At 48.9% G+C, this 19,065-nt stretch overlaps 1 protein-coding gene across 2 annotated transcripts in view; it reads right to left on the bottom strand.

Moving 5' to 3' along the window:
• Nucleotides 1-19,065, bottom strand: part of DPYSL5 (dihydropyrimidinase like 5) — a 322,370-nt gene that overhangs the window by 76,430 nt on the left and 226,875 nt on the right. For both annotated transcript variants that reach the window (XM_078647171.1, XM_078647170.1), the window contains exon 3: nucleotides 3,966-4,124. In XM_078647171.1, coding sequence (XP_078503297.1) covers nucleotides 3,966-4,124 — 159 coding nt within the window. The remainder of the gene's footprint in view (nucleotides 1-3,965; nucleotides 4,125-19,065) is intronic.

Here is a 19,065-nt window from a genome sequence, read left to right as displayed (position 1 = left end):
AGGATGGATACATATTTGCGTGGCGGCCCTGGCAGGGATTTGCCGGCCTCCGGCTCTGTTCCACTTCCAAACACCCTGACCCCGGTCCCCCCCTCTTCACTGGCCTCCGCGCCTGCGTTCCTCGGGGGGGGGCCCTACCCACGCTCCCTGGCCAGGGCCACCATGAGCCTAGAGCCGCCCCTGAGGGAACTCTTGCTTTCTTGACCTTTCTGTCTGCCCTTTCAAGATTCATATCGGGTTTGGGTGTTCTGGTTGTGAACCTGGCAACACAGACCACATGTGCAATGCTGGCTTGTAAAACAGCCTGAATCTCTTAGCTTCCAATTAACTTTTAAATAAATCTTGGGGGAGGATAGATCCTTAGGGAGGGGTACAGGGCACTGAGTGCAGGCTACCATGAGAGCTCCATCTGTACAAACTCTGTTCTACCTGAAAGGAAGGCGGGGAGAGGCCTGTGTCTCAGATTGAGGAGAAAGGATTGGTAGTCAGACATGTCAAATGATGCTGATAGGTCAAGAAGATCCAATGAAAAGCCTTCCCTGCCTCCGACTCTCAAGCTACCATGGACAACGTGTATTGTTGATTTACCCATAATGCAATGAGAAATCAGCACAGGCTGATAGGGTTAGGAGAGAAATGAGACTCACGGGGCCAGGTTTACCATTGTTTCAAGCAGGGCAGAGTAGCAGCCGCAAATGCTGCGCTGCGTGAGAAGAAGAGAGCTGTAGAGTGCAATATTTACAAAAATATGACACTCTCCTCCCCTCTAGCTAACGCTGGCACGGAAATATGCTGTCGTGCTCCACGGACACACCTTTTCACTATAGGTTTTGTACTGGAAGGGAACCCTTTCAGTACAAAATACTATGCACAGACAAATTTAAAAATGTTCCCACTTTGTATTTGTGCTTTACAGTGCGAAAAGACATGCAAAGTCAGAAAATAAAGGAGAAAAAAAGCATTTGCCCTTCATAGCACCTATCTGAAATGGGCGCTATTTCTAATGCTGTTATGTTATGTTAACAGAGCTTATAAAGCGCGCGTACACCAAACGGTTTCATGGCGCTAGAGTCCAGGGCATGCTGCAACAGTGAGGGGCCTGGCGGAACAGCCTGGTCTTTAGCTGTTTCCTAAACTGCGTGTAAGAGGTCAGTGATCTAATCTCCACAGGGAGAGAGTTCCAGAATTGAGGGGCCAAGACCGCACATCTTGGTCCCCCGTGTTTCTCACGTTTAAAGCATAGGATGACCAAAAAATTCAGATGAGAAGACCTAAGGTCCTGAGAGGGAACATAGCACTGAATCCGAGAGGATACAAATGCTCGACTGCTGCCACAAAGAGCTTTAAAGGTGATACACTCCAGCTTAAATGAACAGCGTTTGGCGACTGGGAGCCAGTGTAGACTCTCCATCAATGGTCTAACATGGCGCCATCCCGGCTGGTGGTAGATTCATCTGGCTGCTTGGCTTTGTACTAGCTGCAGGTGTTTTAGTTGATATGCCGGGATACCTGCATAGAGTGAGTTGGCATAATCACTGCAGGAGATTACCAAGGCCAGGCTGACTTGGATCAGGGCTTCTGTAGTCAGAAATCTGCTGATATCCCTGATCCTTCGCAACTGGAAGAAACAGGAGGAGACAACTGTCCCGATCTGGGCATTCACAGATAGTCCCCTGCTGATAATGATACCCAGGCTCTTGATAGAGCATGCTGGGAGTGGGGGGTTTCCTAATTGGGGTGGCCTGAAGTTGGAATTCCAAGGGTTGGCTGGACCCCAAGTTAGGATCAACACTGTTTTATCGGGAATTAATTTTAGATGATTACTATTCATAGGTTCACTGATAAATCGCATGGTGGATTGAAAGTTGAAAACAGAAGACACTGATTGATCGATATCAAATATCAGTTGCAGGTCGTCGGCATAGTTGAAGGTGACAACCTTCCTTTCTCCGAGAGAGAAGATCAGTGGCAGTAGGTACAGATTAAAGAGAAGCGGTGAAAGAGAAGAGCCCTGGGGAACTCCGCAGGTCAGTTTCATTTTGTCGGAAGAGATATTAGCAAGACGAACCACTTGAGAGCGGTAACTAGGAAAAGATGAGAGCCATTTGAGAGCCAGGCCCTGGATACCGGCGTTACTGACAGGGTCGATCGAGAGGTCGTGGTCGACCGTGTCGAAAGCCGCCAAGAGCTCAAGAAGTACCAGGGCTTGGCTGATGCCCTTATCGGCCCCCTTTCTAAGTTCATCCAACTACATGATGCTAAACCTTGTCTACTTTTTTTCAGTAAATAGGGTTTTGCTTCAGAAAACTTGGTCAGTTGCATGGGAATGCCCATGACCCACCCATGGACCTAAATAATGCAAAGCAACACAATGCACTGCTTTGCATCACTGTCAAGTGATTTTCCATCGTAAAACAGGTTTTACACTGGAAAGTAAATAGGAGAAAAAGATTTAGCGTTGGTTTCTGTCACTTTTGTGATGCAAACACGGCATTAAATCTTAGTAAATAGACCCCATGGTGACTTGAGGGCAGACACACCCCTTTTCTAATGCAGTTGATGAGCATCTGGCACTATCCTGGACTGCAAGGTGAAAACACTGCCTTGTAGAGGCAACTCTGGCACTGCATGCTTGCAAGTGTATTTAAGTGCTGCACTGCTCTGAAGAGCTTAAAGAAAGGAGAAATGTATGTCAGGAACTTCCATGATTAAGAACATGAATGGACAGTACAGAGACTACAAGCACCAACATCCGAAGTGTAAAATCATTCAAAAACAGTCCAATTGAATCTTGCCTCATTGGGACACACTCTAACATGAGAGGCAAGGGGATTTACTGGAAAATGGCCACACCACCCTTTCTAAGCTTGGAAGAGCTGTGGCTGTCCCTGTGCTCACACGACTAGGTGACCTGGCTGCTAGTATGCACATCCTTACCTTGCGCCCCCAGCTGGTTACCCCCATGATGCAGGGTGAGTGGTACAGGCCGGCTCCTAGTATGCACCTCCTTACCTTGCGCCCCCAGCTGGTTACCCCCATGTGCAGGGTGAGTGGTACAGACCAGCTGCTAGTATGCACACACTTACCTTGTGCCCCAGCTGGTTACCCCCATGTGCAGGGTGAGTGGTACAGGCCGGCTCCTAGTATGCACCTCCTGACCTTGCGCCCCAGCTGTTTACCCCCATGTGCAGGGTGAGTGGTACAGACCGGCTGCTAGTATGCACATCCTTACCTTGCACCCCCAGCTGGTTACCCCCATGTGCCAGGCGAGTGGTACAGGCCGGCTGCTAGTATGCACATCCTTACCTTGCACCCCCAGCTGGTTACCCCATGGGCAGGGTTAGTGGTACAGACCAGCTGCTAGTATGCACACACTTACCTTGCGCCCCAGCTGGTTACCCCCATGTGCAGGGTGAGTGGTACAGACCGGCTGCTAGTATGCACACCCATACCTTGTGCCCTAGCTGGTTACCCCCATGTGCCGGGCGAGTGGTACAGGCCGGCTCCTAGTATGCACCTCCTGACCTTGCGCCCCAGCTGTTTACCCCCATGTGCAGGGTGAGTGGTACAGACCGGCTGCTAGTATGCACACCCTTACCTTGCGCCCCAGCTGGTTACCCCCATGTGCAGGGTGAGTGGTACAGGCCGGCTGCTAGTATGCACCTCCTGACCTTGCACCCCAGCTGTTTACCCCCATGTGCAGGGTGAGTGGTACAGACCGGCTGCTAGTATGCACACCCTTACCTTGCGCCCCAGCTGGTTACCCCCCTGTGCAGGGTGAGTGGTACAGGCTGGCTGCTAGTACGCACACCGTTACCTTGCACCCCCAGCTGGTTACCCCCATGTGCAGGGTGAGTGGTTCAGGCCGGCTGCTAGTATGCACATCCTTACCTTGCGCCCCCAGCTGGTTACCCCCATGTGCAGGGTGAGTGGTACAGGCCGGCTCATAGTATGCACATCCTTACCTTGCGCCCCCAGCTGGTTACCCCCATGTGCAGGGCGTAGTCGCAGCAGACCTTGGGATCGGCCAGACTCCTACACTTCTCGTAGGCGTCCAGCAGTGAGATGTCCTTGTCGGGAAGCACGTGACCAATGACCATGGTGGTTCCTCCAACCAGCGCCGCCTGCAGAGAGGTAAGAGGGAGCAAGAGGTTACTGTGGGGTCACACATGGCGGTCGGGCGGTGACTGGGCAGCTTCTTGAGGAGGTCCTTTACTGCCCTCTATGGTTAACCAATGAACGAGGGCACAAATTTGTACATTTGACATATCCATAGGGTAACACTAACTTGCCAATGTTACAGAAACAAATCATAGCGTTATCAAGGGAACAACAACACAGACTTCGCGAGTTATGGTGTGTGTTACCAACCATAACTGGAGAAGTTGAGCTACAGCCATAACTCAGTTATTAGTACAGTTGTTTTCAGTGAATATACATACATTTATATATATATATGCAATATATGTATATGCCACATATATTTCATGTATATGATGAGATATACATATATTGTAATATGTGATATTTTACCACTCCAAAGCTGTAATACTGTGCCCAGAGTGGACAAAGGTTTTTGCTATTTTTCAGCGCGGCATGGATGGCTCTTTGCTAATCCTATGCTTAAAGAATTTGCTGCAAAAATGGCTTCATCACTTTTCTGTCTCAGCGTAGGTAGCTCTGTGCCATTTGTTACTCCAGGGTTGCTCAATCACTTTTACATTAATCTGGTTCCTATTTTTTGTAATATTTTCCACAAATTTAGGGTTATTTTTTTTTTGTGAAAACTTTTTATTGATTTTAAAACAAGAAAACAAAAGAACAATACAAAACAAGGCAGTGCATTAAAACGTGTCATCACGTGGTCCGTGGGGGGGGGGGTACATAGAGGAATCAAGCAGTAGTGCAATCAATAATTGGTGGGGGGGGAGAGGGGGGGGGGGGGGAAAGGAGACCAAAATACATACAAAACAGCTATGTTCCTGCGGAGGAAACGTCAGGTTGGGAGGAAGACAAATCAGCATCAAATTCCGACATTGGGGGAGTACATATATCTCCACGATATGCGTTCCATTGGGTCCACACTTTCCCCCACGTGCCTGGTTTGCCACGGGAAACATACACAGTTTTTTCTCGAAACATGCACCAATCCATGTTATGTGTCCATCATAGAAGTGTCGGAGGCTTCTGAGCGCCCCACAATTGGGCAATATCACGCTTGGCTACCATGTTTCCCAAGGTCGCCCAGCGGAGCTGCGCTCGATTGTAGTCATTCGGCTCCCAGACATTCAACAAGCATCTTCTCGCTTCAGGCATTAAGCGCACTCCCGTGACCTCACTCATCACTTCATGCACGCGGTTCCAATAACGCATCACAGCAGGGCATTCCCAGATAATATGAAGGAACGTAGCCACCATACCGCATCCGCGCCTGCACAAGCCATCCATCGAAAATCCCATATGAACCAGACGTGGGCCGGTCACATACACCCTATGCAGAATTTTCAGTTGGACGAACCGAAGACGTGCCGGGATAGCTACTTCCTTCGGGGAAGAAATAGCAGACTGCCAGTCCTCATCATCGAGTTCCAGACCATCTCCGGTCCACAACCCTCGAAGACTATCTAGTAGACCAGTCCTGGTATTGATCAACTTTTTATAAATTAGCGAGATCGTGCTATCAGGAACGTGACCATCCAGAATCCGATCCTCGAGCGGGGATGCCTCCGGCACGTCCGAGCCTAGTGGAAAAACAGACAAGACCGCATGCCGGACTTGCGCATATCTGAAGAATTCCTTATCATTCAGCCCATACTCAACTTTCAATTCCTCAAACGTCTTGACCCTGCCCTTGATCCATACGTCATCTACCCTACTGATCCCGATCATGTCCCACCGATCAAATCCCTTCGATTACCAAAGGGAGCCCAGTTTATCCGAAGCATATAGTGGGGTAGCCCGGGTCGGCCTATCGGCCCATCCCGTGGCTGCCGTAGCTCTACGCCACACCTGCACTGCTGTTTTGGTGGGGCCCGTAAGAGTGTCACCAGCTGATTTCGCATATAGAGCCCTATTGTAGTCCCCACCGGGTAGCAACCATCTGTCCATCGCAAAAGCCGGGTTTAGTGGGGGAGTGTAGGTGCCATGGTTGATGGCCCCCAATTGAGAGGCCCAATAATAGCGACGAATGTCCGGGAGAGCGATGCCGCCATCATACCAAGGGAGTGTAAGCTTCGAGAGGGCGATGCGAGGACGGCCCCCCCATAACAATTGCCGCTGTAGACTCTCAATCTTACGAAAATATTCCGCTGGCACTACATCAAGCGTGTTTTGAAGCGCATAAAGGAATCGGGGGAGTGACATCATCTTAAACAACGCAGCTCGTCCCAAGGGAGAAAGGGGGAGCTTGCTCCAAGTCCCGACAGCCGCCCGAAGGCGTCTGAGAGGGGGCAGCAGATTGCGCTCATACCGAAGTGTGGGGTCCAAGGTGACAAAGATTCCCAGATATTTGAAACCATCTAGTACAACCGGAATAGGACAATCACGGGGCAGGAGGGGAGTATCACCGGAAAGAACATAAACGCAAGATTTAGACCAATTTATAACTAAGCCGGAATTTTTACGGAAAGAAGTCAAAACGTCAAAAAGGACGATTAACGACTGTCGGGCCGATGTGAGGTACAAAAGGATGTCATCTGCATACAAAGATACACGGTCTTCAAAGTCCGGAGACCATCGAATACCCTTCATGGATGGTTCCCATCGCAGCCAAGCCGCCAGTGGCTCTAAAGCAAGGGCAAACAAGAGTGGGGACAGAGGACAGCCCTGGCGCGTACCTCTACTGAGAACAAAGGAGACCGAGACACGTCCATTCACCACCACCTGGGCTAAGGGATCAGCATAAAGCAATCGAACCCAACGGATAAAGGTGGGCCCAAACCCGAATTTGGAGAGGACCGCCCAAAGATAGGGCCATTCAATCGTGTCAAACGCCATAGTGGCGTCCAAAGACGCCAAGATGGCCGACTCTCTCAATGTCCCGGCTCGCGCGAGGACTCCATGCAAGCGCCGAAGATTAAGTGCCGTATTGCGATGTGGTATAAATCCGGACTGGTCCGGATGAACCAGATCGCCTATAACAGCCACCAGACGATTAGCAAGAACTTTGGCCAGGATCTTGGGTTCAGCATTTATTAGGGAAATAGGCCTGTACGATTCACAGCGGTCACGTGGCTTACCCTCTTTATGTATAACCACTATGGAAGCCAATCTCTGGTCAGGAGGAAGAAACCCTTCCGCCAGTGATTCCAGAAACATAGATCGCATATACGGTGCCAGTACATCCGGACGAAGCTTGTAGAGTTCTATAGGGAGTCCATTAGGGCCCGAGGCCTTCCCGGAGCGAATCGAGCGGATAGCGGTCGCAACTTCATCCGCCGTAGGCGGAGCCTCCAGCAGGTCCCGCTCAGATTCAGACAAACACGGTAGCGAGATATCGCGTAAAAGCATGTGGGAGTCCTGCTCCGGTCTATCGGACACAGGGGAGTACACCACCCGGAAATAATCGGCGAACCTCTAAACAATCCCAGCAGGGTCCGTGATACTTTCACCATTCGCGTCAACTATAACAGGAACCACTCGACTCGCGCATTCTCTCCTATCCAACCAAGCAAGCAACTTCCCAGCCTTATCTCCCACATCATACAGACGTCCCTGCTGTTCACGACTCATCTCCTTCGCTGCATCAGTCAACAGAGCTCTGTACTCATGTTGTTTTAGGTCCAACAGATGAAGCCTCTCAGGGGAGACTCCAGCCTCCAACTCTCCCTCAAGAACGGTAATTTCAGTCTCAAGACGAACAACCTCCTCCCGTCTACATCTCTTAACAGTGCCAATCGACGAGAGGGCCTGCCCCCGAATTACAGTTTTGTACGCCTCCCACAAGGAGACAGAAGAGGATACTGACCCCACATTTTCGGCAAAATAGTGATCAATTGTCTTAAGTAGTTCCGCTCTAATCTTGGGATCACGGAGGTACCATGGGTTGATCGGGGCCACTCGACCCTCCGATCCCCCATGCGCGTTCACAACCAACCACAGTGGGGAATGATCCGAAATACCCCTGGCAAGATGTTTCACCTCCCCTATACGGGAAGTCTGGGAGGAGGGCATCAAAACATAATCCAGTCTCGAAAGGCTGCCGTGGGCCCCAGAGTGGAAGGTATACTGTTGTTGCCCAGGATGATGTAATCGCCAACAATCGGTCAGCCCCAGCGCCTCCATGAAGTCCCCAAGCCAGGATTGGAACTTAGCGAGAACTCGGGGAGGGTAACGATCACACATCCCAGATACTACTGAATTAAAGTCTCCCCCGACCACAAGCAAACCCTCGGGGACTCCCAGAATCACTCTTCCCAAATCCACATAGGTCGTAGTTTGAAGACCTGGGGGTATGTAAACAGAAAATAGTGTAACCACCCTACCCTCCCAACGCCCCACAATGGCGGCGTACCGCCCTCTATCATCAAGTATAACGTCGTCAACAGCGAGGGGGAGGGAGGTCCGGATTAGAATGCCCACCCCTCTGGAGCCAGAAGTGAAACCTGAGTGTGCAATGAGACGATAGCCACGCCTATTCATGGCGTGGCACGTATTACCCAGCAAGTGCGTCTCCTGAAGCAAAACCACATCAGGGGACAAGCGTCTCAGTAACTGCAAGACCACTCCCCGTTTAATTCTGTCTCCCAAACCATTGACGTTCCAACACAGTATCCGTAGTCCCCTACCCCCCATCCCAGAGTCCACCCCAAGTCTCCCCCCACACCAGCCGCGACACCACAACACAGAAGATCATCAGCATTATGCCTTGAAAAAAACAATGAAACACATCCCTGAACTTCCCAACCCCCCAAAACAACATCATACCACCCACCCCGCACCCCTGCGTTAGACTCAAAAGCCACCCCAACTCGCAGCGTGCCTGTCGCCCTAACATACAACTAATCTACGAAAAGAACCCCAGAGGAGGAAGTCTCACCCGCCCCTCACCCACACCCCAGTAAGACAATGGAGTTGCAATCATTATCAGTATAACATCGAACCATTGCCGAAAGTCAAAACGTTGGTCCGGGAGCCGATGTCGCTCCCTATTCCTGCTCCGTCGGGCCGCCCTCCGCTCCACCAGAAGGTTCCGATTGTTCAAACCGCCCTCGTCCCGTAGGTAGCGAGTCCAACCAGTCATTAGCCGCTTCAGGATGGTCTAAGAAAAATGTTCTATCATTGTGGACGATACGCAATCGAGCCGGGAAAAGCATGGCATATTTCATGTCTCTGTCTCTCAGTCTCTTCTTCACTCCTTGAAATCCTAGCCGCTGCTTCTGGACTTATTGGGTGAAGTCCGGATAAAAGCTGACCGCAGCGTTCTCATATTCCGTGGGGCCTGATGTGCGGGAAGCCTGCAGTATCACATCCCTGTCACGAAAGTTGAAAATCCGTGCAATGATGGGGCGCGGAGAAGCACCCAGCTTGGGCGGGCCACCCGGGACACGGTGGGCCCGTTCTACTGCAAAGAACTTGCTCAGGCCCTTGGGCGCTAAATGATTTAGGACAAGGTCCTCCACCAGTAGGTCCACAGCTGACGATTCCATCTTCTCCGGGACACCGACCAGTCGGACGTTGTTCCGTCGTGCTCGGCCCTCAAAATCGTCCAAGCGACGGGAGAGATAGTCACGGGCGGATCTCAGATTACCGACCTCCGTCTGTAGGTCAGAGACGTCGGCGATGAGACTAGTAGTCTTCAGGTCGAGAGACTTGACCTTTTCGTTGGTTTTTACAAGATCCGCCCTGATTAGATTGACATCTATGGCAACAGTGTCCAGCTTGTGGGTTAGGGCCTCATACTGTTGTCCCATCGCGGCCTTCATCCCAGCAATGGCGCACATGACGTCTTTCAACGACGGGTCATCACCCAGCAGGGATTCGTCCTCAGTGCCGGCCGGGGGTTTAGCCATTCCGCTCGGAGAGCTCTTAGTGAGAGTATATCGGTCCATGACGTTGGATTGGACAGAACCTCCTCGAGCTGCCGGTCTGGTCTTGCGCCTCTCCGCTTCAGGCTTGGTGGCCATCTTAGGTCGTGTGCCCCGGAGGGTAGTCTGAGACCTAGTGAAAATGGCTACACTCGATGTGCCCGCAGAAGCCTAAGGAATAAAGTGAGGACCAATCACTAGGCAAAGAGCAAGAAAGTCCAGATCTCCAAGCGATGTTGCGAATAAATGAGTGGAGCAAGCAACCCGGGCGACCAAGGCAAGGTCAATGACGTAGGATCATCAAAATCGAAACCGAAAGTAGAAGACCGGGCAAGGGAGGTTAACGCAGGCCGTTGTTATTCAATTACTACCTGGCTGGCAGAATAGGCAAGCCCGGGGCAGTGCCATGGAGCAGGCCGCAAATATTCAAAAAGCCATATCTCAGGTTCCCGGAGACCAAAGCGAAATCCGCCAACGGATAAATGATCAGCAGGTTCACGACCACAGAAGCCCGTCGTCCAAATCAGGATTAGATGCAGGATAGTCGATGGAGGTGGCGAAGGTCCGGGAGCTCTGAGCTCACGCGACCATCTTGGGTGCGCGCTAAGCTCCTCCTCTAAATTTAGGGTTATTAATCAGTGGCTTCTAGTAAATTGTGAAAGTGATGAGGCGTAAGACTAAATCATTAAATTAGACTCTACAAGCAAGTGTAGTGAGTGAGAGCCACTGTCACCATGGGCCTTCATGGGTGGGTGTCTCCAAGTGTATGGATTTAGAATTAAGGATAGTAAATCTATATGCAGCTATATAAACTCACCTAAGGTATATTTTCACAGTGGATAGCCAGCGTACATTACTCCTGTAGCACAATACTTTTGTGGATGGTATTCAGAAATGCAAATCCCCTCTTTTGTACCTTCCATGCCCTTCTGTATCCTTCCACCCATCCATTGCTATGTTCCTTTCTCTATGCCCTGCCAAACCAAGCTACCTACTTCCATCCCATTTCAATTTCTATAACTCTTGTATTTTCAGAACATTTCCTCTACCTATTCCCATTTTGTGTTTCTGTCTCCATTCCCTCTATGAATCAATTCCTCATTTTTGTTGCTTCCTCCTTTTTCTCCTTGTCCTGCGTTATCTCTATCTCTCTCCCTCTCTTGTTGTCGCTGCCTCTTACTTCAATTTTCTCTACACACTGATTGTATTGGATTGCAATATTTATGTAGCGCTTACTACCTATGTGGGTATAGAAGCACTTGCATATATATGTAGCACGCTACATTGTGTAAGTTGTTCAGGTAGGGAGGCTGCTGTGGTGATGCTATCTTTTTATGGGGTGATGGATAAAGAAATGTGGGAGACAGTCACACAGTTCAGATGGAGCCATACAAGTGCACAATGACAACCGCCTAAAAGTATTAGTTGTGAAACTCCATCGGTAGGCAAGCACAGCCCCCTTGGATACATTGGGTTAACGTATAGTTATATTTCTACAGTACAAGACCATATTGCACACCTTACACAATTTGTATAATGTTTCCAATCGTCAAATCAGATCATAATATGAACCTTGAACTAACTATTTACTGCTTTAAAACAGACAAAGGTGAGGAATGATGCCTCTTAAATTAAAACCTTAGGAAGCTAAACTGCAACTATTTGAAATAAACTTTTGTAGGGACGGAAAACTGTGACATTTAACTCAATATTACATTACAAACACAGGCCTAAAGGTGTTGCTAGGCAACTGCTACAGCATATTTGGAAAAGGATGAATGTCCTTCAGGTCTGCCTGGTGTTTCCAGTTTCAGTTTTCTGGCTGAAGAAAGTGAGATTTGGATTGGAATGTTAATGGTTGGGGACAGGCTGTGACAAGAGAACACAAATGCTGCCTTTTAAAAAAGTATGAAAGCTCTACTCAGCTCACTACTTCTAACCATGAGAAGCACAGAGGACTTACTGAAAAGCAATGCACTTTTCAAGGCACACACAGGCAAGGCTGCTGTGGTGTAATATACCTGTATTAGCAGCGAAGAGTTGGCTCTAATCAGCTAGGCTGAGCAATTATCTCTAAACAGCAAAAAGAAATGCCTGAACTGATACAGCTAGTTATACGTAATTTAAGCTCGCAAAGGAAGAAGTTAAGTTTCAACCCTGGGTTTTGCTAATTAATAGCATTATTATTTATTCATTTTTTGGACAAACCAAAGAATTTTTTTTTAGAAAGTTTGTACACGTTATACACAATAGGACACTACACCATTACACAATACAGTATTATAACATTATAAAAATGCATTCACACTGATCAAACACATCACAGTCGTTCAAAAGTACATGCATCCATTTTAACATAAACTAAAGAAAGAAATAAAGAAAAAAGAAATTGAGAAGAAAAACGGAGGTTGCTCAATAAATCAATATATCAGATGTGATACATCAATGCATATCAACCTGGAACAAAGTACACTTGGAATTCAATACAAAACCAATTATTTGATAAGAAACTTCTATATCAATGTGTACAAAACAAAAGTGCAGTGTTTATCAACACTTGTGTTTTAAGAGCAGAGCAACGCTTAATACAAGGGCCCTTGTACTTTGTTCCAGGTTGATATGCATGTACTTTTGAACGACTGTGATGTGTTTGATCAGTGTGAATGCATTTTTATAATGTTATAATACTGTATAGTGTAATGGTGTAGTGTCCTATTGTGTATAACGTGTACAAACTTTCTAAAAAAAAATTCTTTGGTTTGTCCAAAAAATGAATAAATAATAATGCTATTAATTAGCAAAACCCAGGGTTGAAACGTAACTTCTTCCTTTGCGAGCTTAAATTACGTATAACTAGCTGTATCAGTTCAGGCATTTCTTTTTGCTGTTTAGTGGTGTAATATACCAGCACACATGTATCGGTGGAATTTGGTACAGAGGTTGAAGCAATACCTTTATCAATGTGGTGCTGCTTTGAAAACATAATTCATTCCCTCACGACAGGAAGTGACGTCACGAAAGGTGACTTGCACCATCAGACATATTGCCCCCCCTCACTCACCCCTTAGATGCGGTTGCATCAGAGAAGCCAGCGCGTGAGCAGCGTTCTGAATGAGCTCCGATCTCGCCCCAGAGAGGCCAAAGAGTGAATGTGTGGCTCCATTTGCTCCAGTTATCGAGCTCCTGGTACAATAAGTGGGGGGACGCCGTCCACCCGTGTGGTACCCCGACTCGAGCCCTGTCTCCCAGGCTCTATATGTGCCACTGATGGGCCGGACTGAGAACGCTGGATAATGATTGTCATCCTTTAAAGAGAGGGTCCTTCTGGTGTGATGCTCGGATCCTGGAAGTCTGGAAGCTTCTGTGTCGTTCTAGAAGTCTTATAGACAGGCTTATCCAAAGGCTTTGTGAGGCCAGGGGCAGACACTTAATGCGGGGCCCTATGGATCCATAGGACGCTTCTTACTCTATTAAAACTTAAATGTTCTGTAGGGAAAGAGAAAACATGGTGGCTGGCTCCATCTGGTGGTGTAGCCTTGTAAGCTCCCTGTATAACTGGAGGTGGCAGGCTTGCTTTAAATTAAATATGCGTGAATACATTTTGCTATAGGGCCCTGTAAAGTACAGAGTCTCGGGGTAATACCACCCCTGTCACCTCCATGTGTCAGCCCTGCTTAGAGATCACTTGGGTACTTCGTAGAATGTATATCCTCAGCCCTCCCTTCCCTTGCGGCAGCGCCATATCCTGCCACAAGAGGGCAGCAAAGGGAAGTCAGACTAAAACAAGCTTTGAGAGAGCAAATATATGCTGTGCAAAAAGTGTTCTCAAGTGTGAGTGTCACACACAGTGAGATGCATACAAGGAATCAACCGTGCAAATGTCCCTCGCTAACCTTACAGGTAAAGATTGCATAATAACATCCAACAGTGTCACAGTTGATGGTGTATATCACACGCACAGGAGCGCGCACTAGGAGCTGGGAAACCAGGTTCAAGCCCTGGCGTTGGCTCAACATCATGTGATTTTTGGCAAATCACTTTATCTCCCCTTTCCCGCCAAAATGAATATGCGTCACTCACAAATCCCTGTAGAAGTCCAGAGCTGCCTATCTGACTGACAAACAGACTCTCTGGTTCCACTAGGGTCGAGGAACATGCCACGTGCGCTGTGGCACAGAGCGGAGAAAAATGGTCGCACTCTCTGCAAGTCAGCATCATGTGTCAAGGCTCTTGTACCTTGATGACAGGTGTAATTCTTGCAATACAAATGCAACTGCGCCACCTAGTGGTCCTAAAGTGCCACTACTCCAAAACATAAATGGATTTTTTTTAAAAAATTTAAAATTATTTATATAAGGTATATACAAGAATCATAAGGCAGTTAAATGGGTTATCCACCTTTGGCATAGTCACAGTAGTACAGTACATTTTGTGTGGTTCTCCCCTTACTGGCTCAATTTAGGTAGAGGTGTAGGAGTAAGGAGGGCAAGTATAGGAAAGTTATAAATAAGCGGAGGGAGAGGATAGGGCAGGCAAGAACAGGTATATACCATCCTGACTTAACAAAAGAGAAGCTCTTAGTATCCGACATGCCCGTTGCTTTTTACTTCCCACCTAGCGAGGTAGATACGACCTTGGGCGCTACAGCAAGAGTTTTCGGGTCGGTTTCTTATGGGGGCTCATACGAGTCCAAGGCCTTGTCCATAACTTCCCAAAGCCCCCTTGATGACGCTTTCCAGGGGGTGTATTGCAGTGCCAAGCGATCTGCCCCTCTGAGATGGATGACCCAGTTGAACCAGCCTCTGTAGCTAGTTTTGGTGGTGTCCTTTCAGTTCGTTAGCACCAGTTTGACCGCAGCTGCCAGAAGTAGGTCCATTAGTTCTCTCTCTCCGTCTGAGGAGAGGTTGGTTCGAATAAAAGCCGTGGTGAGAGTTTAAATGTAAATATAAATGGAATTTACAACAGCATTCTGAGAAATGTTAGAACTTATTAAATAATGTAGTACTCTTCGGACATCCAGACCCATAAAGAGGGCCTGAGACGGCCCCCACAAGAATGGGTACCATTTGACCCTATTCCGACCAAAATCAACTCCCTCAAATCTTACAACAAAGGCGCGTGCACATCATATTTCCAACATTTAAAAAATACGGCATTTGAAAAAAGAATCAGGGAAAATGTATTTTTCCCCATTACATAATTGAAGTAGAGGCAATTTTAGTCAGGGAGACAGCTAAAATAAAGCAATTTTTGGCTTCAAAAATCTGGTTTCCAGCCAGAATCAGGCCGGTCGCTGTGTATTGTAATTGCTTTATATAGCGCTTACTACCCCCTGACGAAGCGTCAAAGTGCTTTTCAGTGAGTAGCACTCTACTCCAGAACCCAAAACAGATTAGAGATGAATTAGTATAGGGAGAAATGAAATTAATTTGAGCAGTGGACACGCAAGCCTGTTAGTTGGATTGAAAAGGATAGTGGAGGGATGGAAGAGGGAAGGGGTCTAGAAAGTGATTATTTGGAACTCATAGCAGTGAGAGGAGGTTTGGGATGAGTAAGGAGAGATGGAGAGGGGAAGAGCATTAGGAAGAAAGATGAGGTATTGGATGAGTCTAGGAGAGATACATGAGGGAAGGCTCTAGAAAGGATTGTTTAGGGAGATCTGAATACTAAAGGAGGTTTGAGAGAATGGAAGAGTCTAGAAAGAGGTATTTTGGGGGTCATAATAGCATAGAATGGGGCTAGGGTTAAGTCAGAGAGTGGAGGTAGAGGATATATTGAGAGGGCTATAGGGTGAGATATAGGGAACTGCATCTGGATGTTGAATTAGGAGTAAAGTAATAAATATACACAAGTACAAAGTAGGTAATATATCTAGATTTAAGTTGTATGAAATAAACTCAGACGTTCAAGTGTTGCAATATTTTAAGTAGGGCTTCCGGTATTATGGTATTTTTTTTTTTACATTTACATCTGTATTTATCCATATTTCTTTTTTGCTCATTTTATCTGTATTTATCCATATTTTTTTTGGGTAGTGTAAAAAAATTAAGCTGGTATTAGTATATTTCCACATTTAATTAACGGGTAAATATGCACTCATGCTTGAATGCCTACTAGGTTTCAATGCTGTAAACACCCGCAGAAGATAAATTAACGCACATTTAAGAAAATATGCAAATTTCAGTATCAACCTTGTGCATATCTACTGCTGTTAAAGTCTCTTTACTAAAATTCCTTTCTTTTTTAGCCCCCTTTTTTAGCCCCCTTACCTATCGATCCACACAGCTATGCGCCTGGCAGTCATGGCAGACATCATTTAGAATTACAGAAAAAGTAACCCAATTTCCGTTTTTATCCACATTTAAACATAAATACAGACAAAAAAATAAATGTTTTCTGTCTGTATTTATCTGTGAAAATCAGTAAAAACGGAAAACAGGGGGCCTTAATTTTAAGGTAAGACACACCAGCACTGGGTCAACAATCTTGTAGGTTAGACGCATCAGAGCTCTGGCGGCACTGGGTGAACCATCTTGCAGGTCAGGCGTAGGATTCATGCACATATTGCCCTCTTCTTGCCCATTTCTATAGTCCAGGGAGCTTTCCAGTCAGCCTGAGGTGGGTCCAGACTGCCGCTGGGCAGAGGTACCCACCAGCCACACACAGACTCTAGAGGAGTGAGGGGAGGGCTGTTGTTCCCCATTCTTCAAAGAGGGGGTGTTTGAGATCATCTGACTCTGAGGAAAAAAGAGGTTCATGTTCATCCATGGCGAAAGAAAAGGGGCTTTTATTGGGGAGTCACAGGCATCACCCCAAAATGATAAATTACTGCCAAGACTCTGTAGTGCAAGGAGGTGGGTGCCCTCCTCACGGGCAGAGGGTGGCAGAGATGGCATACCCCCTCTCGCAGAAGCACTTAGGGTGGCACTGGGTAGCGCTGGAGTTGGTGTTCAAGCGGCTTCTAGGGGATCTTCGGGGGACAAAGCAAAGTATGTGATGGGAGAACAGGACGAAGCAGCTGTGACCCGTCGCCCTGAGGTGCAGGATTCAAGAGGATGAATGGTACACCCTGCCCTGCTCTGTGGATTCCAGAAGCACCCCCCCCTGTGGCGGGATGAATGGTACACCCTGCCCTGCTCTCTAGGATTACAGAAGCACCCCCCCCCTGTGGCGGGATGAATGGTACACCCTGCCCTGCTCTCTAGGATTACAGAAGCACCCCCCCCTGTGGCGGGATGAATGGTACACTCTGCCCTGCTCTGTGGATTCCAGAAGGGCCTCCCCCTCTGTGGCGGGATGAATGGTACACCCTGCCCTGCTCTGTGGATTCCAGAAGGGCCTCCCCCTCTGTGGCGGGATGAATGGTACACCCTGCCCTGCTCTGTGGATTCCAGAAGGGCCTCCCCCTCTGTGGCGGGATGAATGGTACACCCTGCCCTGCTCTCTAGGATTACAGAAGGGCCTCCCCCCCTGTGGCGGGATGAATGGTACACCCTGCCTTGCTCTCTAGGATTACAGAATGGCCTCCCCCCTGTGGCGGGATGAATGGTACACCCTGCCCTGCTCTCTAGGATTAAGGAAGGGCCTCCCCCTCTGTGGCGGGATGAATGGTACACCCTGCCCTGCTCTCTAGGATTACAGATGGGCCTCCCCCCCTGTGGCGGGATGAATGGCACACCCTGCCCTGCTCTCTAGGATTACAGATGGGCCTCCCCCCACTGTGGCGGGATGAATGGTACACCCTGCCCTGCTCTCTAGGATTAAGGAAGGGCCTCCCCCTCTGTGGTGGGATGAATGGTACACCCTGCCCTGCTCTCTAGGATTAAGGAAGGGCCTCCCCCTCTGTGGCGGGATGAATGGTACACCCTGCCCTGCTCTCTAGGATTACAGATGGGCCTCCCCCCCTGTGGCGGGATGAATGGCACACCCTGCCCTGCTCTCTAGGATTACAGATGGGCCTCCCCCCACTGTGGCGGGATGAATGGTACACCCTGCCCTGCTCTCTAGGATTACAGAAGGGCCTCCCCCCACTGTGGCGGGATGAATGGTACACCCTGCCCTGCTCTCTAGGATTACAGAAGGGCCTCCCCCTCTGTGGCGGAATGAATGGTACACCCTGCCCTGCCCTGTGGATTACAGAAGGGCCTCCCCCCCTGTGGCGGGATGAATGGTACACCCTGCCCTGCTCTGTGGATTACAGAAAGGCCCCCCCCCCCCCTGTGGCGGGGTGAATGGTACACCCTGCCCTGCCCTGCTCTGTGGGATTACAGAAGGGCCTACCCCACTGTGGCGGGATGAATGGTACACCCTGCCCTGCTCTGTGTGATTCCAGAAGGGCCCAGAAGGGCCTCCCCCACTGTGGCGGGATGTATGGTACACCCTGTCTTCTCTGTAGGATTCCAGAAGGTCCTTCCCCTATGTGGCGGGATGAATGGTACACCCTGCCCTGCTCTCTAGGATTACAGAAGGGCCTCCCCCCCTGTGGCGGGATGAATGGTACACCCTACCCTGCTCTCTAGGATTACAGAAGGGCCTCCCCCCACTGTGGCGGGATGAATGGTACACCCTGCCCTGCTCTCTAGGATTAAGGAAGGGCCTCCCCCTCTGTGGCGGGATGAATGGTACACCCTGCCCTGCTCTCTAGGATTACAGATGGGCCTCCCCCCCTGTGGCGGGATGAATGGTACACCCTGCCCTGCTCTCTAGGATTACAGAAGGGCCTCCCCCCCTGTGGCGGGATGAATGGTACACCCTGCCCTGCTCTGTGGATTACAGATGGGCCTCCCCCCTGTGGCGGGATAAATGGTACACCCTGCCCTGCTCTCTAGGATTACAGAAGGGCCTCCCCCCCTGTGGCGGGATGAATGGTACATCCTACCTTGCTCTGTAGGATTCCAGCAGGGCCAGGGCACGAGTCGGGAACGCCGTCCACCGTGCCAAGAATTTGGGCCCGCTGAGTAATGTACTGAACTCGTTCTGGTGTCATTTCCAAACACCAGTACACTTTTAGCAGTGCCTGCACTTTGTCTGCTTTCCAACA

The sequence above is a fragment of the Lissotriton helveticus genome, chromosome 6 (genome assembly GCF_964261635.1).
Source record: "Lissotriton helveticus chromosome 6, aLisHel1.1, whole genome shotgun sequence".
NCBI lineage: Eukaryota > Metazoa > Chordata > Amphibia > Caudata > Salamandridae > Lissotriton > Lissotriton helveticus.
This window is presented reverse-complemented; position numbering and strand designations above follow the sequence as displayed.